General features: G+C 48.8%; 1 protein-coding gene across 1 annotated transcript in view; it reads left to right on the top strand.

Annotated features, from left to right (window-relative positions):
• Positions 1–23,771, top strand: part of PIK3R5 (phosphoinositide-3-kinase regulatory subunit 5) — a 36,798-nt gene extending 13,027 nt beyond the window's left edge. Inside the window, exons 5-18 of the mRNA XM_007952228.2 lie at positions 11,911–11,980; positions 15,021–15,195; positions 15,781–15,934; positions 17,285–17,368; positions 17,638–18,349; positions 18,433–18,595; positions 19,097–19,222; positions 19,712–19,840; positions 19,993–20,086; positions 20,209–20,285; positions 22,501–22,594; positions 22,672–22,754; positions 23,388–23,500; positions 23,624–23,771. Of these exons, the coding sequence (XP_007950419.1) occupies positions 11,911–11,980; positions 15,021–15,195; positions 15,781–15,934; positions 17,285–17,368; positions 17,638–18,349; positions 18,433–18,595; positions 19,097–19,222; positions 19,712–19,840; positions 19,993–20,086; positions 20,209–20,285; positions 22,501–22,594; positions 22,672–22,754; positions 23,388–23,500; positions 23,624–23,771 (2,222 nt within the window). The remainder of the gene's footprint in view (positions 1–11,910; positions 11,981–15,020; positions 15,196–15,780; positions 15,935–17,284; positions 17,369–17,637; positions 18,350–18,432; positions 18,596–19,096; positions 19,223–19,711; positions 19,841–19,992; positions 20,087–20,208; positions 20,286–22,500; positions 22,595–22,671; positions 22,755–23,387; positions 23,501–23,623) is intronic.
• The last annotated feature ends 350 nt before the right edge of the window (positions 23,772–24,121 follow it).

Genomic DNA, 24,121 nt, shown 5'->3' with positions numbered 1-24,121 from the left:
TATATGATCTTGGATACACTCTCCATTTAGACATACCTAATTGTTTAGCTTGTGGAACATACTCTTTCATCCAGCAATTTCATGCCTAGAAACTAATAATCATGGATGCATGCAAAGATTTAGCTCCAAAGATGTTCACCAATGCATCTTTCTAACAATCAACCAGTTACAACAAACCTAAATGTTGAACATTGTTGAATAAATTGTAGCAAAGTCCTTTAATAGAATGTTAGTAAATCATTAAAGATGATATTGTATAAAAATGTTAAAATTTTTTGAAAGAGAAATGAAGGTAATGAAAAAAATGATATTGTAGAAACATAGTTACTGAGACAAAAAGAAAAAAAAAAAAGTTGAGTAACTCATTGAGTAGAAAAGCAGGCCCCATAATACCAATACCATGTCTATTGTAATCCCATTTTTGTTGTTTCTTTTACATCTATGTTTGTACCAGGTCATGTTTAGTACTGAGAGCATTTAATTCTCATCACACACAGACAACAGAAGTACCAAACTTTATTCCCTAACAACTCCTGGGCCCTAGAAAGACCAGGGTGAAGCTTTGTATGTAAACTCCTGAGGAGGTCATGACTTCCTTCCCCAGCAATTAATTTATCTGTCTGCCCTAACCCATCAGGTGTCTCTTGTTACAAAGGAGCAAAGCAGGCATGACAGGCTAGGGTTGGCCAACCTAAAAGCCTACCTATCATATACTCTTCACTTTATGGTAGAGACTTGAGTGGGAGAGTTAAGAAAGCAAGACACCCTGGGGAGAAGGAGTTGGACTAGGAAAGGTGTTGAAGTACACCATGAATAGACAGTCTGCCCACCTAACTCTCCAAGGCACCGTAAATGAGCAAACCCGTTTAAGAATCTCCTTCATTTCATCTCTCCCCATTGCCCCCCAAAGCAAACTAACAGACCTAGATTCTCTTCTAGGCTTCTAGCTGGTGACTGGAATTCCTTTAATAAGAAACCAAACCTTTCTTCCTTTCCACAGTTTAGAGAGAAAAAATTAAAAATGCAGATGCCTCGTCAGGGCGTTCAATTTATACTAAAGTTCTAAAATGACTCTTTCTTACTTTGAAATACATAAGGGAGATCTTGGGTTGGGGGAGGGGTATCATGAGTGGAGACACTTTTTCCCAGTTTCACGTAGAATGAGCTGGCTCTCCTCAGTCGAGTGCACGCGATGCCATGCAGTGTTTCTGTGGGCAGTTGAACGAGAACTCTTTTCTGAGCAGCCCAGCTAACAGATGTGGAGCAGAGGGGTAGGCTGTGGTAGAGCCCGGATCCTGGGATGGTGGGACTCTAAACCTGGGTGACAAGAGCCAGCAGAACGGCAACTGGAGATGGCAGTGGAATGAGGGTTCTGAGGCTTCAAAGCAGAGAAAACCCTTGGAGTCCTTGTCACTTGGAACTTCCCCTCAACATTGCTCCTGGGACTGTGCTATGGTCTGCGTTGGGGTCCCCTGTGAGATGTAACCTAGGAGAAAGCAAGTGCCTGGAGAGGGATGGTCAGACCACGTTGTCCATACAGGAAACGTTTCCTTTTAGAGGGAAAGCAGAACTGAAATAGGAAACCATTAATTCTCCCTTGTGTCGGAGAACTATTTCCAAACAGTAAAAAACTGAACACTTAAATATATAGTGATCCTGGTTCACAGACATATTCAACTCATTAATGAGGGAACCACTAGGATCATAGAGCTGGTTTAAAAGAGGGCATGAGAAATTGATATAGTCAGTGGGAAAAAAGAGTGCTGGAGTAAGATTATAAACTTAGATACCAAATTCCAAACTAAACCAAACTCACTGCCAGTGAGTCGATTCTAACTCATGGTGACCCCATAGGGTTTCCAAGGCTGTAAATCTGTACAGAAGCAGACTGTCCCATCTTTTTTCTTCAGAGCAGCCAGTGGGTTTGAATCAATGACCTTTTGGATAGCAGCCAAATGCCTTAACCACTATACCACCAGAGCTTCCTAGATACAAAATTAACTAATATCTATTAAAAACAAGAAAGCAGTTGCCATCGAATCAGTTCCAACTCCTGGTGACTCCACGTGTGACAGAGTAGAACTGTGCTTCACAGGGTTTGCAGTGGCCAGGCCTTTCTTTGAGGTGCCTTTGGGTGGACTTGAACCTCCAACCTTTTGGTCAGCCACCAAATGTGTTAACCATACAGGGGAATAAAACTGTGGCCCTTAGGCTTATCTTTTCTACCAGGCAAAAATTGCTTGCAATTTATCATACTTCTACAAGTTAACCTCTAACTTTATAGAGCCAGGGCCCTAATCAATAGCAAACATATAAATTACTTCCTCCTACATGACCCTTAGGAGCTCTGATGGTGCAGTGCCTAAGGCATTTGACTGCTAACCAGAAGGCTGGCAGTTCAAACCCACCAGCCACTCCGTGGAAGGAAGATGGGGTAATCTACTTCTTTAAAGATCTACTGCCTTAGAAACCCAATGGGGGCTGCTGTGTTGGAATCGACTCAATGGCAATGAGTTTGGAGGTTTTTTTTGAGACATGACCCTTAAATAGCCTTGTTAGAAAATGATTTAGTATGATTTTAGAAAGGCATACAATAACCTTTTTGCCTTATTTCTGAGTTCTTTTTGCTCCTTTTCTTAACACTATCCTGCTGAGGGAGGGAGTGTGCAGAAGTGGGGAGAGGGGTGGAATGGAAGCCAGGAAACCCGAGCTCTTGGAGAAGAAGCTGAACTCAGTGGTTATCAGTACTTGCTACCGGACCATCCTGGTTTCAAACTGTGGTTCTTATTTTTACTCACAAGCTGTAGGGACCTCGGGCAAGGCATTTAACTTATACGACACTCAGTTTCCTCATCTGTAAAACTGGGGTAAGAATGCCTGTCTCTGAAAGCAGTTTGTAAGGATTAATGCTGGCCCTTGATTTCAGAGTCCCCATAAAAAAGCTTTTATATGGTAGGAAAAACAAGTTGAAAATAAATGAAAAAATATTTACAACAAAAATATTTACAACAAAAAATTAATATATCAACCCATGAAGAGTTCTTCTGGGTCAATTTAAAAATAGGCAAACACCAGTGGAAATATGAGTAAAAGATATTATTCAAGCACATCAAAAGGAACCATAAATGGCTGTACACATGGTTAATGCACTAACCAAAAGGTTGGAGGTTCTGGTCCACTCAGAGGGACCTCAGAAAAAAAGCATGTAATCTACTTCTAAAAAAGTAACCACTGAAAACCCTATAGGAGTACAGTTCTGCTCTGACACTCATGAGGTAACCGTGAGTCAGGGCCACCTCGCCAGTAGCTGACTATGTTGATTTGATTTCACTATCCACTAGTGGGCCATGACCCACTGTTTGAAAAACACCAGTCTGGATGGTCTGTAAGAAACAGGTCCTGGCAAGATCATGGAGAGAAAACGACAGAGGCCTGGGAAGCTGGGCACTCCACCCGTGGAGCTTTAGGGAGCCAGTTGTCATGGAGATCAATGAAACAGTTTATCTTGCTTTGATGTGGTTGGGTGGCAGAGGAAATAGACCAGGTTATCAAGCCTGTGGGCCTCCCCCTTCTTCCTGACTGCACTCCCAATAGGGTCGCCCACTACCTCCACTCTGGGGGTGGCCGGAAACCTCATGTCATTGCTGCTGGGTCCTGCCTGCTTTGGGCTCAACCCAAATGTTTACTGAATATTTACTCTTTGTACCCAGGGCAATGTTTGCCTGCAAGGAATTTATTTATAATCCTGAAGGGCACCAGAGGCCATTGTAATGTGTGAATTGATCTGTAATTTTCCTCAGTGATCACAGCTCACCCAGACCACACCCTTGTAGGGTAGAGGGACATGTGGTATTATTCCCAATTTATACATGAGAAACTAAAGCTCACAGAAATGAAAAGTTACTTACCCAAGCTATAGAGACAAGTGTGAGAGAAGGAACATGGGCCTTGGGATAACAAAGACTGTTGGACGATGAAAAAGGAAGACAGAAGAATTGATGCATTTAGATTGTTGTGTTGATGAAGAATATTGAAATACACCATGGACTCCTAGCAGAATTAACAAATCCATCTCAGAAAAAATATAACCAGGATGCTGTTTAGAAGTGAAGATGGTGGGACTTCATCTTGCTTTAGACATGTCATCAGAATAGACCAATCACTAGAAAAGGACATCATATTTGGTACAGGGCCAATGAAAATGAGGGGAAAATATTTGCAACAAAAAATTAATATATCAAACCCATGAAGAGTTCTTCTGAGTCAATTTAAAAATAGGCAAACACACCAATAGAAATATGAGTTGTTGTTGTTGTTGTTAGGTGCTGTTGAGTCAAACCTGACACATAGCGACCCCTCCTTGGGTTTCCGAGGCGATATCACTGCGGAAGTAGATTGCCCAACCTTCCTTCCGAGGAGTGGCCAGTGGGTTTGAACCGCCAGCCTTCTGGTTAGCAGTCAAGTGCCTTAGGCACTATGCTACCAGAGCTCCCGGAAGTATGAGTAAAAGATATTATTCAAGCACATGGAAGAGAACCATAAATGGCTGTGCAAGATGGTTAATGCACTAACCAAAAGGTTGGAGGTTCTGGTCCGCTCAGAGGCACCTCGGAAAACAGGCCTGGGATCTACTTCTAAAAAAGTAACCACTGGAAACCCTGTAGGAATCCAGCCTACTCTGACACTCATGGGTAACCGTGAGTCAGGGCCACATCCGTGAGGTGGATTGACACAATAGCTGCAACAGTGGACTCAATGCATGAAGATGGCACAGGACCAGGCCACATTTTGTTCTTTTGTGATAAGATCGCCGTGAGCCACAGCCCACTCAATGGCAACTAACAACACAAAATAATCTCATTTGGGGTTTGCAATAAAGTGAGAGCCGGGGTTCCTGCCCCGCTTCACAGTAGCATTATTATCTCTGTGTAAATCGGGTGCCTTATGAGAGGAAAATAGTTGGCCTGCTTTTGCTGCTGGCCCAAGGACCTCACATGTCCTAAGCATGGACATGTCTGTGTGTCATTGACATGATGCTTGTTCTTGTTTGATGACACAAGTCATGATTTTCAAGCATCCTGTGTCTTCATAGCCAACTGTTCTGTGAGAATGGCCATCTATTTACAACTTTAAAAATGAGTTGATGCTTACATGGGTAAACTGGGCTTGGTGTCTGAAAGGCTTCGGATGCCTTGGCAAGGAGCTTGAACTTCGTCATGACTGCTTGCTGCCCATCCTCCATCCTGCCAGTATCTGTGCTTCAACCATGTGGGGTGGCTCCTCTTGATCTCCTGGGGGCCATGGTACCTTAGTGGGAGCCTTCCATGCAGGGGATCCAGTTTGGTTCCCAGCCAATGCACCTCTTGAGCTGTCATCACCCCTCCATCAGTGGAAGCTTGCATGTTACTGTGACACTGAACAGCTTTCAGCAGACCTCCCTAATTTAGACACACTCGGAAAAGAGGCCTGGCAATCTACTTCCAAAAGTCAGCCAGTGAAAACGCTATGGATCACAGCGGTCCTGTCCCATCGTGCATGGGGTCACTACCTTCTGATTTCCGGCTTGCTACAACCTGACACAGTAACAACACAGGCAAGTTCTTGTTCAGCCCTTGGGCCAGCAGCTGTTAGAACTAGTAGCTGCCTCATCTCAGCTATGTTGCCTCCATGTCATCTTGGTGTTTGCTCTAGTTTGCTGCTTAGTCTCTGCTAAAATGACCAAGGAATGATGTGATCTAAGAACAAAGGGGGAAAGGCATCCATCGACTCCATGGTCCCTGATTCAGCTTCCCTCTGGAACTGAGGGAGTGAGTGGCCCTGGGACTGATGCTGTGCACCCCCTCCCTGTCTTGCAGGATCCTGGGAGAGAGATTTCTGACCTCACAGGGAACACCAGCAAATGGGGCATGGCCAGCACAATTCTAAGACCAGCTCAAAGGGACTCAGTTTGCATAAATGTTTATCTTAGCAAAACCTCTCTCCACATTGCACAGTGTTTTCTAATTTTCTCCCAGTTCAGGCCCAGCCCCACCAATCCATTACCCTTGAAACTCACATTGCATGATAGGCAGTGGGGTCCATTATTGAGAAAGGCCAAGGAGGGAGAAGTAGATGATTGTCTTAGGGTAGAGGTGGAGAGTTCCATCTTATGTCATGATCACATGCTCTGAAAACAACTCTCCCTGGGTCAGGGCATGCCAAGAGGCACAGACGTCCTTCTGAGTGCCCACCACAAATGCAGCAAACTAAAGCAAATACCAAGATTACATGGAGGCAGCATAGCTGATACGAGGCAGCCACTAGTTCTAATAGTGCCATAATCCCAAAATTAAAACTAAATATTAAAAATATTTAAATGAATTAAACTTAAATTTAAATATTCCAATTAAATTTAAAATTTAAAATTAATTAAAATTAAATATTAAAATATCCTAAGGTGAACAGAGAGGGCAATAGTGTTTCGGTGGTAGAATTTCTTTTTTTTAAATTGTGATTTGAATGAAAGTTGACAGAGCAAATTCGTTTTCCATAAACAGTTCTACACATTTTGTTTCATGACATTGCTTGCGATCCCCTTGATGTAACAGCTATCTTCCCACTTCTTCCCTGTGGTTACCTTTCCCCTGTGTTATTCTTTCCTATGCACCACTGCCCTCTGAGCTATCTCCCTGTGCAAATACTGCCCTTCTGACCTCCCGTGGTTGATTGTTCTAAGGAATGTACCTACCTGGTGTAAATGTTCACCTTATACACCTGTCTATTGTTTGACTGGAAGCCATGGGAGTGAGTTCAATTCCAGGCCCTAAGGGTGACTAGGGTCCATAGTCTTGGGGGTTTCACCGGTCTCTGCCAGGCCAGTAAACCTGGTGCTCTTTATGATTTTGAGTTTTGTTCCACCTTTTTCTCCCACTCTCTCCAGGATCTCTTACAATGATCCCTTTCCAAGGGACTGACAGTGGTAGGGAGGCAGCATCTAGTTCCTCTGTTCTCAGGGTCATGTAGGCTGAGGTTCACATGGCCCCCTAGTCCTTTGGACTAATTGTTTCCATGCATCTTTGGTTTTCTTCATTCTTCTTTGCTCCAGGTAAGGAGAGACCAATTGTTGCATCTTAGATGGCTGCTTGCAAGCTTTTAAAACCCCAGTCACTACTCACCAAAGTAGGATGAGGAATATTGTTTTTGTATAGTACATTATGCCAATTGAACTTGATGTCCCCTGTGACCATATTTCTGAGCCCATGGGCCCAACAACTTGCTCCCTCAGGGTGGTTGGCTGTGGCTAAGAAGTTATCATAACTTTGCTTCCTGTTAGCGCTATTATATATTTGGACATTATAGCACAAATATGTATGTAGAAATATGTATGTGTCTAAGTCTGCCAGACTTACATATGATCATGGGTATATTCCGTTTTGACTAGACATACGTGATCATTCAGTCTGTCTACCTATGAATCCATCTGTGTTTGTTATTACTGATAATGCAGTATTGTGTATATAAAAGTGTTTATCTTTGTTGTCTGTACCTCTTGTTCATCTCACTGTCTTCCCTTTCCTTAGTGGCATTGTGTTGGTCACTCACTTTTGGTATATTGCTTTTCCATTCACCCAAATCAATGCTTGTCTCATTTATCTAGCAATTTTCCTTCCCTCCCCCTCCCATCCCTGGTAACCAACAAAGAAGGTTTCTTTCCATATGTAAAACTTTCCTTGACTTTTTACAATAGTGGACTCAAACAATATTTGTCCTTCAGTGACTGACTTACTTCACATAGCATAATATCCTCCAAGTTCATCCATATTATGAGGTGTTTCATGGCTTCTATATTATTCTTTAGTGTCGCATAGTATTACATTGTGTGTATGTACCATAGTGTGTATGTACCATTGTATGTATGTACTATAGATGTACATGGGTGTGCATATATATTCATGTCATGGCTCTCATTTCTTTAGGATATATACTTAGTGATGGGATTGCTGGATCAAATGGTATTTCTGTTTCCAACTTTTTAAGGAATCGCTATATCATCTTCCACACTGCTTGTATCATTTTCCAGTCTCACGAGCATGTATAAGAGTCCCAGTCTCCACATTCTCACTGGCATTTGTTATTTTCTGTCTTGTTACTTTGCTATTAGTGCTGGGGTGAGATGGTATCTCATTGTTGTTTTGGATCTTTCAAATGGCTAATGATTGTGAACATTTCTTCATGTATTTGTTGGCTACCTGAATATCTTCTTTGGTGAAGTGTCTGTTCATATCTTCTGCCCATTTTTAAAATTGGGTTGTTTGATTTTTTGATGTTGCAGTGTTGGAGTTTTCTATACATTTTAGAGTCTTGTCAGATATGTCATTGCCAAATATTATTTTCCTAATTAGCAGGTTCTCTTTTTTACTCTTTTGGAGAAATCTTTTGATGTGCATAAGAATTTAATTTTGAGAAGGTCCCAGTCATCTAGTTTATCTTCTGTTGTTTGTGCATTTTCAGTTATGCTTGGTAGTCTATTGATGCTATCCATTTATTAGGGCCCCTAAGTTTGCCCCTATTTTTTCTTTGATGAACTTTATAGATTTAGGTTTTACATTTAAGTCTTTGAGTTCAATGTTAAATGAGTTAGTCATCTGGAGTTGGTTTTTGTGTATGGTGTGAGGTATGGACCCGGTTTCATTTTTCTGCAAATGGATATCCAGTTTTGCCAGCATCATTTGTTAAAGAGACTGTTTCTTTCACTTTTAATGGATTTCGGCCCTTTGTCAAAGATCAGTTGACCAACCATAGGTGGATGGATCTATTTCTGGGTTCTCAATTCTGTTCCACTTGTCTGTGTGTCTGTCGTTTTACCAATACCAGGCTGTTTTGACTACTGTGGCTGCATAGTAGGTTCTGAGACCCAGAAATGTAAGACCTCAGTGGCAGAATTTTGCTTTCCATTCAGGAGATCTGGGTTTAGTTTCCAGCCGGTGCATCTTATGTGCAGCTACCACCTACTTGTCAGCGAAGGCTTGTGTGTTGTTACGAAACTGAACACATTGCAGACTAAGATGAGCGAGGGAGAAAGGTCTGGCAATCTACTTCCAAAAATCAGCCAATGAAAGCTCTATGGATCACAACAGTCTGATCTACAATTGATGGGGAGAATGGTGCAGGACTCAGGCAGTTTTGTTCTATTGAGCATGGTCACCATGACTTGACGATAGCTAACAGCAGCAACAACAAGACAAGCAGATGCAGAAATATAAGATTTTAGAGAAGATTTCTTATCCTAGAGGCTAAGAGAGAACAGAGAACTTCAAGGAAAAAGTTGTCAACAGTACCAAATACTGAAAAAAAAAAGTCAAGAAGAATAACAACTAGTTTGAGCCATTGGGTTGTGAGGCTGGGAAAACATTGGTCAACTGCAGGAGGGCAGTGTCAGGGGGGCTGTGGGATTTGATGCTGATTAGCTAGAATTTTGGAGGAAACCTGATGTGGAGGTAAGAGTGATCTCACAGCCCACTGCTCCCAGGAGTGTGACCAGCTGTATGTCCTGGGTAAGCAGAGGCAGAAATGGGGCCAGTAGGTTGTAGGTTACCCATTGAAAGACATTAAATAGCAAAGCACAAGAGCAATAGGGCCAAGAGAATATTTTGTTTGTCCGCGTGTTTGCTTAGCAGTCAGGAGGATTTGAGAGTATCAGTTTGTCTCAATGACAGTATTATATTGAAGGGCAAAGGGTGTGAGGGGACTATTTTTCTGTCATGTATGTGAGCCACTACTAGATGGTATCTCGAGTCCTAAGCGTAATAGAGTTTCAGGAACTTTCCTACCCAAATAGATACAGCACTAGCTTCCAGACGTGTGACAATCGCATAGAATAAACATCAAATGTTAATGCCAAAAACCAAAGCAAATTAAGTCACAGATGAGACCAGCATGAATTGGTAATTGTCTGCCATTTACTAAACAAACCACCACCCACCTGTGAGTTTGCTGTATCGTGGTGGCTTGTGTATTGCTGTGAAGCTAGAAGCTATGTTACTAGTGTTTCAAATAACAGCCAGGTCACCTGTGGTGAACAGGTTTCTGCAGAGCTTCTGGACTAAGACAGACTAGGAAGAAAGACCTGGCTATCTACTGCTGAAAATTAGCTAATGAAAATCTCATGGATCACACAGAACACTGTCTGACTTGCTTGCTTTGGACACAGTATCAGCAGGGATCAGACACTGGAGAAGGACATACCATATTTGATAAGGGAAAGGACCAAGGAGCGTGAGGGAGAGCCTCACGGAGGTCGATGGGCACAACAGCCTCAGTGATGGACTCAGATATGCCAGCGATCGTGAGGACCACGCTGGAACGTTTCATCTCTCGTAAGGGCGCTATGATTTGGAGTCAATGTGACAGTAGCTAACAACCACTAAACAAAAATCAGGGCCTTTCTGTTTATAGACGTCACTGAACCACAGCCTCATCTCTGAGTTTAACAGGGGATTTCCTTCTTGCTCCCAGCTCACACCTACTCCAGGTGGTGGCCATGATGACATCTGTCTTCCTGGCCCTGCTCCCTGCCAGCCTGTCCTGGACTCCCGAGTGATAATTTCTAACAACGACAACAACAAAAAGTCTCCCAGGCACATAGGGTGAACATTTACATCAGGTAGATGTACTCCTTGAAGCAGTCAATCGTGGGAGAACAGAGGGGCCGTGTTTACATGGGGAGATAGTGGGGGGGGGGCAGGAATGCATAGGAAAGAAGAACATAGGGAAGAAGTAACTACAGGGAGGAAGTAAGAAGACAGCTGTTGCATTGTGGGCATTGCAGTCAATGTCATGAAACAAAATGTGTATGAACTGCTGTAAGGAAAATGAATATACTCTGTAAACTTTTACGCAGATCACAATAAATAAATAGTTTCCCGCTGAATTCCTCGGCCCCCACAGAGAGCCAGCCTTTCTTTTATCTCCTGACTGCGGCTGACAGAACTGAAACATATTTTAAAGGAACTGTTTTCCAGCTACAGGACTGAGTTAAGTTGCAGTAAAAACTTTTGGCTGATTTCTTCTCAGCATGTTTGAAACCATGGGAGAGAGAGTAATGGAAGGGGCTGGGAGGGAAGGGGCTACGGTGCAGACAGAAGAGAGGGTCAGCCTTACAGACCAGGCAAGATGGCAGTCACCTGAGAGTCTGTGGAAAATGAGGCAGAGATGCAGAGGTGAGGCAGGGAGATGTGGAAGCTCCCGCTGCCTGGCTCGTGCTGAGACTAAGCTGAGGCTGAGGACTGTAGGGGGCCATCCAGCAGCGTGGGAGAGGAGCAGTGATAGGACCCGGGAACAACTCAGCTGCCTGCACGCAGCCAGCTCCCAGGATGCCCTGCCTCAACGTCTCCGAGGAACAAACCTTTACAGAGGGAGTGGAGCTGCTGCGGGGCCTTGGAATCAGAGACTTAAAGGCCCACTTAAGGGAACTGAGGCCCAGCAGTGAAGTGACCTGCCCAAGAGCACACAGAAGAGCCAGGAAATCCATCTAACTTCTTCCCTGGGTATTTCACCCTCAGTGCCTTTCTCTCTTGCCAGGCTGTCCCCAAGCTTAGGGGTGACACTCAGGAAGAGTGGCCTTATGAAGGTAAGGCAGCCAGAGAGGCTGAGGAAATCCAGAGGGGGCAAGAGCCAGGGTGGGATTGTGGGGAGGCTAAGGTTTAAATTAAAAAAAAAAAGGACAAGTGTTTCTTGTGAGGAATAAAGGAAACAAAGTGCCAAGCACACAGGAGGTGTCCAAACATCGGCTCTTTTCTCCCCAGGTTCTTCGGAACCTCATCCAGGAGGTTACAACTCCATCTTCTGGTACCCGGCTCCCTGTGAGACACAAGGAGATGAATGCTCTGAAGGAACAAGTAAACCCACGAACTGGCTTCTTTTTTCCCACAGGAATCTCCTACCAGAGGCTGGTGAGGGCAGAGCAGGGCCTGCCCACTAGGAGTCACCGAAGTTCCACTGTGTGAGTGCCCTTGGGAAGGGAGGGAGGGAGAGACAACAGGGACAGTGGGGAGGCAGCCTAGTGGGTCGGTGGGACTCCCCTTTACCTTCCCCCCTGCAACTGGCTTTCCCTCCATCACTCCACCTTCTTTCACCCCTGCCACGGCTATATTAACAATCACTCTCATTTAATTGTGGGGCATTAGTGGTTCAGTGGTCCATGCAGGAGACTCGCGGTGGGTTCCTGGCCAGTGCACCTCTCGCACAGCCACTGTCTGTCTGTCAGTGGAGGGTTGTCTGTTGTTATAATGCCAAACAGATTTTAGTGGAGCTTCCAGACTAATACGGGCTAAGAGGAAAGGCCTGGTAATCTACTTCTGAAAATGAGCCATTGCAAACCTGTGGATCATAATACTCTGATCCACAATGAATTAGGAGGGTAGAGTAGGACCAGGCAGGCTGCATTTTATTCTGTTGTGCACATAGTCGCTATGAGTTAGGGCATACCTGACAGCAGCTAACACCACCACCACAACAAAAATAACAGTATCTTTATTTAACTGCACTCCTACCACAGGGCTGTTATCCAAGGTCCATGAACAAATGGGCTTCAAGGGGCCCTAGAAGTCACTGGGGATGTTTTGTGCATAGATTCATTGCTCTGAGCTGAGGATTCAGATTTTTAAAGGGGTCTGAACTAAACTTTTTAAAAAAGGTTAACAACTCTAACCTACCAAGCACCAGGCACCATGCCAAGTACTGGGCACACATTATCTACTTTATCTCCACTTTTCAAATGAAAAAATTGTAGAGATCAGAGAGGTCAAGTAACTTCCACAAAATCACACAGCTAGTCAGTGTCTGAGCCAGGTTTTGAACCTTAATCTTACTGGAAAACCCAGGATCTTTAATGATATCTTTCTGCCTGTTATTCAAACAGTGCTTTGTAAACTTTTTTGACCAGACCCTATAGTAAAGCAAACAACAAAAACCTTTTTTGTAATAGCCTGGTACACGTACGCCTGAAAAAATGTCATGAAATGAAACTTACCCTGACCACATAGGATGAGCTCTGCCCTATTCTATTCTGCTTCGTTTGAAAAACAACTCTGGTTGTGTGACTCCCAACATTTATTTCATTACCCGCTAACGGGTGCCACCTGCAGTTTTGGCAGCACTCGTGGAAAGCAGCCAACCGGAGAACCCTCAGGCAGCTCTCTGGCCTCCACAGGCTCAGCAGCCCCAGGGCTTCGTGTCACATCACTGCACAAATATTCCCTGAGCTCCTTGTAGGTACACATACCCAGACCTGTGGTTGATTTTGTGAGAGGCAAAAATGACATAAAAATCCTGTGCCTCCTCCCAGTTTAGCGAGTAAAGAAGACACCCCCAGGGGCTGAGGCAGGGGACCAAGCAACACCTTTGGGTACTTCCTGTGCTCCAGGCAGTGTTCTAAGTACTGGTCGTGTGTGAACTCCTTTCATCTTTGTGGTAACTCTAGGAGAAAGGTTTTTTCAGTAAGGAAACTGAGGCAGAGAGTGGTTAGTAGGGAAGCTGGGGCTTGGGATATCTACGAATCAAGAGTGATGGCCACTTCTGCAGAAAAAGATGTGCAAGCCCATGAGAGCAGGGACTCACTGGTCTTGTTCCAGGACAGAGCCTGTGCCCAGCAGTGCTCAGCACACAACTGTCTGTCCGTCCATCTGTCCATCTGTCCGTGGAGCAGACAGATCAGGTGCTCACAAGGACTAGTGGCTCAGTAAGCCGTTGCTTACGTGAACTCACTCCCCCCCCCCTTTTCTTACAAATGGAGAAATCATGCGTAGTTTCTCCCAAAATGATAGGGACTCCATCAGACACTGCTGCTGTCTCTCTGCCTCACCCCCAGAGGTTCAGCTCTGGGAAAAAAGTTCACAGAGACTGAAGGAAATACTACCCGCCATGGTGTTTCTTGGCACTCTGTTTAAAGGTAGCATGGAATTGTGTGTGTGTGTGTGTGTATGTGTGAGAAAGTGAGAGAGTGAGCACAGTTCATGGTAAAGTATTTACTGATACAATAATGTGATGCCTTGTGGCTTCAGAAGCACACAGTGATGGAGGGGGTAGTATGGAGAAGTGAGAAGGGCCATGCTAACTGGGAGATGACAAGGAGCTCTGCCACTGTAGTGGTTAAAGCATTAGGCTGCTAACTGAAAAGTTGGAGGTTCAAACCCACCAGCTGCTCTGTAGGAGCAAGATGAGGCAGTCTGCTTCTGTAAAGATTTACAGCCTTGAAAACCCTATGGGACAGTTCTATTCTGTCCTATAGGGTTGCTGTGAGTCAGAGCCGACTTGATGGCAGTGGGTGGGTGGGGGGGTGATGGGCACCTGAGGGTTCACTATTCTCTTAGGACTTGGATATATCAGAAATTGTCCATAATTTTCACCCCACCCCACCCCACCCCACCCCGTAAGCCTGATGCTAGCCCATATGACAGCTTTGGGTAAATTAGAAACATTCCTCCCTCTGAGAGGAGGAAGCAAATGCATCTCTGACTTGGGAGGATGCGAGCCCACACCAGGACCCTTCCTGGAGGAGCAGGCATGGGCTAGATCCTACCCACCTGTCTGTCACCCAGGCCTTAATGCAGGCAGTATGTAGCTGTCCCATTCCCTTTCTCTTCCCTCAAGAAAGAGATCACCTGGCTTAAAATCACCGGATCAAACACAATTAAAACACAATGCCCCTTGAATAATCTTGTATCCTGTAGGAGTATGTTTAAATAAAAAGTAAGGTTAAATTTGTTTTAAACAATTAAATTCAGTTTTGAAAAGGTCTTTGAAAACTTGGGCTAAAAAAAAAAAATACTCAAAAGCAGATGTCAAACTTTCTCCTGGAAATGGCCCTTAAGCCCCAGCCTCTCCCCTGACCTCTGGTAACTTCTACAGGCCCTGTCTGGACCATGAGGAGGCCCAGGCCGCAGTGGGGCTGAGCACCAGTGGGCATGAGGGGTGGGACTGCAGCGTGGTGTGCCGTGCAGCCCCTCCCCATGCGCCCATAGCTGCGCCCTCTATGCCCCCAGCACTGTGCTGTTGCTGAACCCGGTGGAAGTGCAGGCTGAGTTCCTTGCTGTGGCCAACGAGCTGAGCACGCCCGGACACTCACCCCACAGTGCCTACGTCACTCTGCTCCTGCATGCCTTCCAGGCCACTTTTGGGGCCCACTGTGACCTTCCAGGCTTGCACTGCAGGCTGCAGGTACATCCTGGGATCCCTGGGACCTAGCACAGCCCCTCCCCCACAGAGCATGTCTCCAACGAGACAAAGCCTCCTTCTGCTCCATTTCAGTGCTGCAGTCTCCGGGTACACTGGCTTCCCCAGAGGGACTTGGTGGCTAATGGCTAAAGGGCTGGCCTCATTGAGACGGTTTCTGTGTGTTGGGTCCTAACCAGGGTTGGGTGGTACTCTGGGACTGGGCATCGATGCCTGGTGCCTCAGAAGTTAGCCTGAGCTGGGCGGGATGGGAATAAGCTTTAGACTGAAGCCAGAAATCCTGAGTTCTAGTCCTGGCTTTCTGGTGGGTCAGCTGTGTGACCTTGGACAAGTCCCTTCCCCTCTCTGAGCTGCAGTGATGATCTCTGAAGTCCTTTCTCTCATGACCATTTCTGGGAATAGGGAGAGGAAGAGGAGGCCTGTCCCCTGGCCATCTGTGGACAGAGGTGGGCGTTGAGGCTGGAGAGGACTCAGATTGCTGCTGCACCCAGTAAAACACCAGGATCTGGAAAAAGGCAGGCAGCTAAGCTGTGGTATAGGAGTAAACTTTGTCTCCTTCTGGGGTTTTAGTCCAAGACCCTGGCAGAGCTTGAAGACATCTTCACGGAGACCACAGAGGCACAGGAGCTGGCATCTGGCATTGGGGACGTAGCTGAGGCCCGGCAATGGCTCAGGACCAAGCTGCAAGCAGTGGGAGAAAAAGCTGGCTTCCCAGGCATCTTAGGTGAGGCTCTTGAGAGAGTGGGGCTCTGTCTGCCTTCCCCAGCACTGATTCTCACTCTCAGGGTGAGTGGTCCAGGTTTGCCTGGTAGCTCTGCTCCATAGTCATTCAGGGACCCAGGTTCACATCTTATGGCACCTCTCCCTTCTGCAGAGTTCAGGTTGGGTTGCCATCATGCTCCAACTTTGGGGGAGAGGAAAAGAGAGCACTAATTGAGGGCAAGGGGATTTTGTAAGTTGAAGATAATGCAGAAGTTACACACATCACTTTTGCACACATTCCTTTGTGCCCCCTTAGTCACATGGCCACACCCAGACCTGAAGGAGCCTGGGAAACCTCATCTCTACAACTCCATTACCACGTAAGAAAGGAGGACAGGTTCCGGGGAGCATTAACTGTCCCTATCATAATATGGAAGGAGCCCTGGTGGAGCGGTGCTTAAGCACTCAGCTGCTAACCAAAAGATTGGCTGTTTGAACCCACCAACTGCTCCATGGGAGAAAGATATGTCAGTCTGCTTCTGTAAAGATTACAGACTTGGAAACTCCATGGGGCAGTTCTTCTCTATCCCATGTGGTCACTATGAGTTGGAGTTGACTCAATGACAATGGTTTGGTTTTATCACAATATTGGGGTCTCTGGGTACAGCAAATAGTTAGTACACTAGGCTGCTAACTGAAAAGTTATTGGTTTGACCACACAGAAGTGCCTTGGAAGAAAGGCCTGGCAATCTCCTTCTGGAAAAATTAGCCATTGAAAGCCCTAGGGATCACAGTTCTACTGTCACGCACATGGAGTTGCTATGAGTTGGAATTGATGCAACAGCAATGGGTGGTATTGAATCCTAATATTCCTCACAAAACCCTTATGAGGTAAACCCACTGCCGTTGAGTCGGATCCAACTCATAGTGACCCCTTCTTGGGTTTCTGAGGTGGTATCACTACGGAAGTAGATTGCCCAACCTTCCTTCCGAAGAGTGGCTGATGGGTTTGAACCGCCAGCCTTCTGGTTAGCAGTCAAATGCCTTAGGCACTGCACCACCAGAGCTCCTCCTTATGAGATAGTACCATTATTTTCCCATCTGGACATTGTAAAATGAGGCTCAGAAGTTGTGGCTTGGCCACAATCACGTAGCTAGTAAGGGACATGGTATTTATATGGTGTGGTTGAAAAGAAAAGGCTGGGACCCAGGCAGCCCAGCTTCTAACCCAGCCTCTGCCCATCCAGCTGTGTCCCTGTGTGGATCCTTTCCCAATTCTGGTCTTTTCTGTGAGACAAGGAGATGGAGACTGGGCCAGCAAATCTCAAGACATCTTCTTGGCCCTCATCTCTTGCCCACCCTGTTCCTACAGACACTGCAAACCCTGGCAAGCTCCACACCATCCCTATCCCTGTGGCCAGGTGCTACACCTACAGCTGGAACCAGGACAGCTTTGGTAAGGAGCCGCTGGGCGGGATAGTGTCTCCCACCCTGTCAGAGCCCTCCGTCTGGTCCTGGGTCTATGCCTGACTCCGCCCCCCAAGAGCCCTCCCACCTGAGCAGGCTGTAGCCCAGCAGAGGGCAGTGCTATGAGTCCTGGCCTGGCCCTGACCCCTCTGCCCGGTCCTCCTCCTCAAGTTTCTGAGCCTGTCACCCTCCAAAGGGTGAGCAAGAGGAGTAAGGAGGCCTGGACACCAGAGGGTGCCTCCCCTAACTTCTCTGCAGACATCCTGCAGGAAATCCTGCTCAAGGAACAGGAGCTGCTCCAGCCGGAGATTCTGGGGGACGACGAGGAAGAGGAAGAAGAGGAGGAGGAGGACTTGGAAACCGACGGGCACTGTGCCGAGAGGGACTCTCTGCTTTCCGCCAGCTCAGCAGCCTCGCGTGACTCTGCCCTGTCGCTGGCCTCCTCCCAGGCCTCAGGGCCCGCCCTTCCCCGCCGGTTGCTGAGCTCCTTCGTCTCTGGCCTGTCGGACGGCATGGACAGTGGCTACGTGGAGGACAGTGGGGAGAGTTCCCCCGAGTGGCCCCGGAAGCCCGGCTGCCGGGAGCGCCGGGGCCACCGCAGGCCTGGGCAGAAGTTCAACCGGATCTATAAACTCTTCAAGAGCACCAGTCAGCTGGTGCTGCGCAGGGACTCACGGGCCCTGGAGGGCAGTGCTGAGGCGGACCTCCCGCTGCGGCGGGCCGGGAGCCTCTGCGGCCCCCTGGACGGCCAGACCCCGCGCCCTGCCCGTGCCCAGCGCTCCCACTCCCTGCCCCAGCCCAAGCTCAATGCCCAGCTGCCCAGCTGGCTCCTGGCGCCCGCCTCACGCCACCGGCGCCGTCGACCCTTCCTCAGCGGGGACGAGGACCCCAAGGCCTCCACACTCCGTGTTGTGGTCTTCGGCTCCGATCGGATTTCGGGCAAGGTCGCTCGGGCGTATAGCAACCTTCGGTAAGAGCCGAGGAGCTGCGCAATGGTGGGGCCTGAGGGTTAGCATCTGAGAAGCCTTCCTATTCACCATCTTCTTGTGTCAGGCGGCTGGAGAACAATTGCCCGCTCCTCACCCGGTTCTTCAAGCTGCAGTTCTTCTACGTGCCTGTGAAGCGGGGCCCCGGGACCCGTTCCAGTGCCTGCCCAGCCCCTCTGAACCAGACGCCCCCACTCCCCACGGAATCCCCGAAGCATCCCAGCCCTGCAGTACGTCCCAAACCCAGGACCAGATGGAGTGGGAAAGTAGAGTGGACATGAGTGGGTTTGAAGGGGGCTGGCTGCAAGTCACTGTTCACCCGTGTTTATGGGCCTATCCCTGGGTGCTACAAACCATTAACTGAAAGGGTGAAGGTTCACATCCACCCAGAGGCACCTTGGAAGCTAGCCCTGGTGATCTACTGAAAAATCAGTCATTGAAAACCCCGTGGGGCACAGTTCCACTCTGACACACACAGGGTCGCCATGAGTTGGGGTTGGACTCAGTGGCAACTGGTTTGGGTTTTGGTGCCCTCTGTGCTTGATCTGGCTCCTAGGTGTGGTCCCCCTGCACTTGGGAGTGATATGTTGCCATATGACATATACTGAAAGTTGTCAGCCTTTTCCAAGAGCAGGAGAGGCTCAGATTGGGGTGCCAGGGCCATCTGGGCCCTGGGACTATGCTGGGCAGGCTCCTGGGGACCTGAGAATGACATTTGCCCCTTGCTCCAGGAGCTGGGCTCAGTCTCCTGGGAAGAGAGCACCAACGACATCTCCCACTACCTCGGCATGCTCGACCCCTGGTATGAACGCAACGTGCTGGGCCTCATGCACCTGCCCCCTGAGGTCCTGTGCCAGGTAAGTGGGCCCTGGAGTGGGGGCTCTGGGGACTGCAGGCACTTGCCTCACTTAGAAGGCCTTGGGTTTGGGGTTCCAGCCACAGGCCAGGGCTCACTTGGAAAAGAGCAGGGAGGATGAGTGAGGGGCAGGGCTAAGTCTCAACCCAGGGAACTGGGGGCTGAGGGCTGGGGGCACGTCTAGGACAGGGAAGGTCCTGAGCAGGGCACAGGCTGGCTTCTAGGACTTTAGGCTTTAGCCCCTTCCGAGACTCCCTGGAGGCCCATGTCTCAGGTGAGGCGGGGTGTGGAGGCCGGGCTGCCATTCTGTTTCCCGCTTCCCTCTGACCATTTCCCTTTCTGTCTCCCTGTTTCCCAATGTGCCTGTCTCTCTCTCTCTCTCTCTCTCTCTCTCTCATCTGCCTGTATCTCTGCCTCTCTTCCTCTCACATTCTTCCTCTCACTCTCCGTCCCTTGGTCCCTCTGGCATGGGCTCCCTTGCCACCCCCAGCAGTCTCTAAAGCCTGAATCGCGGCTCCTGGTGGGCTCCCCAGCCCAGCTGCCCATCCTGGCCGACATGCTGCTGTACTACTGCCGCTTTGCCGCACGGCCGGTGCTGCTGCAGGTCTACCAGACAGAGGTACGGCCACGCTGCCTCCTTGCCCAGTACGCACTCAAGGCCTCGGCGGGCACCACCCCCACCGCACCCACAGCAGTCCGCAGCCCCGGGCTGCAGCAGCCTGGTGGGTGGGGCCCTCCTGTGGGCCACACTGATGTATGTGCTCTCTCCAGCTGACCTTCATCACTGGGGAGAAGACCACGGAGATCTTCATCCAGTCCCTGGAGCTGGGTCACTCTGCTGCCATTCGGGCCATCAAGGCTTCGGGTGAGTACTGCTGAGCAGGGGTGCAGACATGAGGCAGGGTCCTGGGGAGGCAGGGCCATGAGAGGCAGGGCCACAGGAGGCTGGGGCAGAGGAAGTGAAGGGTCTTTCTGTGTATGGCACAGGTCCTGGCAGTAAGCGACTGGGTATTGATGGCGACCGGGAGGCCATTCCTCTAACACTACAGATTATTTACAGCAAGGTAAGAATGGTGCCGAGGCCCTTTACCCTCTACTGATCCTTCCTCCACCAGAGGACGAGCCTGGAGTCAGACTGAGGTCCCTGGGCCCTGTGTTTAAGCTGGAGGGCATAGAGAGCTCCCCAGGCTCCCCTGAATCCAGAGAGGAGGGGTGGAGGGGAGGGAGTGGACATTCTTTCCACCCACCTCCAAGGCCTTCCCCTTATGTCCTCTCCTGCTACCTGAAGGTGCTCAGCAGCCTCCATGAAGTGTTAGGGGAAGGAAGGGGTCTACCAGGCCTGGCTACAGAGCTGCAGGTGAGAGTAGGGTCAAGTGGGGCTTCCAGAAGTAGCATGAGGGAGAGGCCAGCGTTTCTGGGGCTGCTGTGCCTGGCTCGTGGAATTGCTGTGAGATAGGGAGTGAGGAGAATTGTAGGAAGGGCAGAAGGGGGAACACATGAGCACGCCAGAGGCCATGAGTCTCTGAGCATGTCTTGTCCCAGGTAGAGGCCAGGACACTCTTGCCTTCACAGATGAGGAGCCCTCCTTCCTTATTTCTTTCCTTCTTTCTCCAGCCATTCAAAAGATACTTATTTAGCACCTACTCATGCCAAGCTCACAGCTGGGCAAGAGGAAATAGCAGTGAGCAGGGAAGGCTAGGCCCACCATTTCACTCTGCTAGAGAAGGGAGACAGACAAGAAACAAGGAGACAATTAAGTGGCCAATTTCAGATTGGTGAGTGATAACAAGATAATAAAAGAGCTGATACAGAGATGATGGGGCTACTTTTAATCTGTGCTCAAGGAAGTAGGCAGGAGGGGCTCACTGAGTGCTGACTGTGTGCCATGTGTTTGTTAGGCACCTACTATGTCCAGATGCCGTTCCAGGCACAGGAGTGGTCTGAAGCATGAGCAGAGAATAAACATGGACCCAAGAGAGCTGCTTATAGTCAAAGGGGTGGGAGACATTGGTTAGAGGATCCCACAAAATGTAAACGTACAACTGTGGCAACCAGATGAAAGCATCCCCAGGAGTGTGAGAATCCCTAAGGGGCGGAGTCACTTCAGCCAGGAGAGTAAGAGGAGGTTTTCTTGTGAAGAGACACTGATTTGATATTGGAAAGAGTTAATTAACCGGAAGTTAATTGGCCTAAGGAGAGAGGGATGCACTCACCAGGCTGGGAGAATGGCATGTGCCAAGGCCCTATTGTGGGAGGGAGCATGTGTGTCAAAAGGCACCGAAAGAGGCCAGAGAATCTGGAGCAGAGAGTAAGTGAGAACATGATGAGGAGGAGGCTAAAGAAATACCGCCAGAAAAACAAGGACAATGAGAGGAATTCTGTTTTGTCCTAAGAACAATGGGTATCCTTTGAAGGAGTTTAAGCATTGGGTAGGGCTGGGAATGGGTGTGACATGATCAGATTTGAGGTTTTGGAAGCATCCTCTAGCAACTCTGTAGAGAACAGACTGGAGGGGTCCACAGCATTGTTGGAAGGCCAACTAGGAGGCTGTTGTTGTGGGAGAGAAACAGGACAGCTTGCAGAAGGGTGGTGGTGGTAGTCAGGAAGAAATGGGAGCTCTGGGGTCAGCAGCGCCTGGTGATAGATTAGCAAAGGAAGGGCCCAAACTCTGGATTTCAGTCTTCTGCCACTGGCAGTACCATTCACTAAAATGGGGAATACAGAAAAGGCCTGGGTTTGGAGGTGAAGATCATGATCTCAAATCTGAGGTGCCCATGAGAAGTGTAAGGAGAAAGAATAGGCAGTTGGATATATGGGCTTGAACTCAGAGGTGAAACATGAATGGAAAAAGGACTTGGATGACAGTCCCCAAAGGAAAAAGCCTGGAGTGAAAAGGACAGAGGAACTGGGAGAATAATGGCAGCCAGGGGACGGTGACCCCACAGGGCAGAGAAACAGCAGGCACGGAAGTGGTGGGAAGCCAGGAGTGTGCATGCTGAGAGCCAGAAGTTCTGAAATCCCATGGTATAGCTTCCAGCATCATATCAACATGTAAGCCACCACAGTTTGACAAACTGACAGACGGGAGATGGCTCTAGGTCTCCACAGTGTGATCACGGGCTCTTGGTGACAAAACTCACCCACTTAGGTTAATGAGAGCTTCCTGGCATTGTGCTGACTATAACCAGCTCCCTGTGCTGGTGGATCTAGAACCTTCTCTCTGAGGAGAAGGCACCTGGGCCTCTGGGCGGAGAGCATCAGACTTTGCTGTCCTTCCAGGGGGCCATCAGTGGGCGAAGTCGCTGGAGCAACATGGAGAAGGTCTGTACCTCTGTCAACCTCAACAAGGCCTGCCGGAAGCAGGAGGAGCTAGGTGAGTGGGCAGGCAGGGCAAAGGGGGTGTCAGCAAGGGCGATTCTGAGCCTGGACTGAGCTGTCCTTGCACTTCAGACTACAGCATGGAGGCCCTGACGCTAACCCTGACAGAAGTGGTAAAGAGGCAGAACCCTAAGTCCAAGAAGGGCTTCAACCAGGTAAGGGCTTTCTTCCCCTTCCACCACCACCCCTTCAGCCCAAGGGTTCAGGGGCACCCCAGGAGATTTACTGGAGTGTGTGTGTGTGAGAGAGAGAAGAAAGATTGAGAGTGAGAGAGAGAGCATGTGTGTGTGTGGAGGGGTGTCCAAGGGAGGGCCTGTATTCTTTGGCAGGGTGTGTGGGTAGGAGAAGATGAGAGACGGGGTGAGAAGTATGGGTTGTGCACCTATGTGGAGTGCTGTGAGGTACTGGGGAGGTGGGGTGCCTTTGTGAGGGGATTTGTGTATGTGAAAACGTTCTGTGGCAGATGCTAGAAGAACCTGAGTCTGAAGCAGGGGACTGCCAGGGACCAGTGTGGCTCTGACATGAGAGTAGTGGGTGGTGGTGCAGTCTGTCTTCAGGGGGGGCTTGCTTCTTCCAGATGCAGGAAAGGACAGAGGCTAGAGAGGAGAGGGGGGCTGATGGAGCCTCAGGACCCTCCTCTGACCTAGTCCATTTACCCCAGAGAACTGCCATCCAAACCCCAGTCCCCACCCCTCGGATATGGATGGGCACTTCCATGGGAAGGGACTGTGGTGAGCCAGCAACTGGGTGGCCAGGGTTCTGGCCACTGACCTGGGACTTCCTTCCAGATCAGCACATCACAGATCAAAGTGGACAAGGTGCAGATCATTGGCTCCAACAGCTGCCCCTTTGCCGTGTGTCTGGACCAGGATGAGAGGAAAATCCTGCAGAGTGTGATCAGGTAGGAAAGAGGGCTGCCCAGCTCTGCCTTAGTAAAGCAGTATCCCAGGGGAGGGGACCCCCCGGGGCCTGGAAGGAGCTGGAGGGATGGGAGGCCTCCCCTTATTCCTGCCCTGCTCCACAGGTGTGAAGTCTCACCCTGCTACAAGCCAGAGAAGAGCAGCCTCTGCCCACCACCTCAGAGGCCTCCCAACCCATCAGCCCAGGCTACAACCGACCTTTGCTCCCTCCTCTGTCTGCCCATCATGACTTTCAGCGGAGCTCTGCCCTAGTGTAGCCCAGGCACCAGGCTGGATAGGAAGCCCTGGGGCAGCCTTCCCTGAGCCCCTACTGCCTGGCCTCCACAATTGGAGGCGAGGGTCTTGCTCCCTGTGGAGAATTGGTTGGTCCTTTGCTGGACCAGGGTCCTGCTGTGGGCCCTGCAACAGGCAAGGTGCAGGGGGTAGGTGATTTCTAGGGCCTTGGGCTTTGGGGCTCTCCTTGGGAAAGAACCAGGCACTGAGGGGAGAGAGGCTCAGCCACACAGTCCCTCAGATTCCTCAAGGTGGATGGACAGGGCTAGATGAGTTGACCTCCACCCACGGGAAAGGCCAGGGGAAAGATCTGAAGCTCTTAGGCTCTG

Source organism: Orycteropus afer, unplaced genomic scaffold (assembly GCF_000298275.1).
Source record: "Orycteropus afer afer isolate SDZICR_OR568_19922 unplaced genomic scaffold, OryAfe1.0 scaffold00330, whole genome shotgun sequence".
Classification (NCBI taxonomy): Eukaryota; Metazoa; Chordata; class Mammalia; order Tubulidentata; family Orycteropodidae; genus Orycteropus; species Orycteropus afer.
The sequence above is the reverse complement of the archived record's forward strand: the minus strand, read 5'-3'. Positions and strand labels throughout refer to the sequence as shown.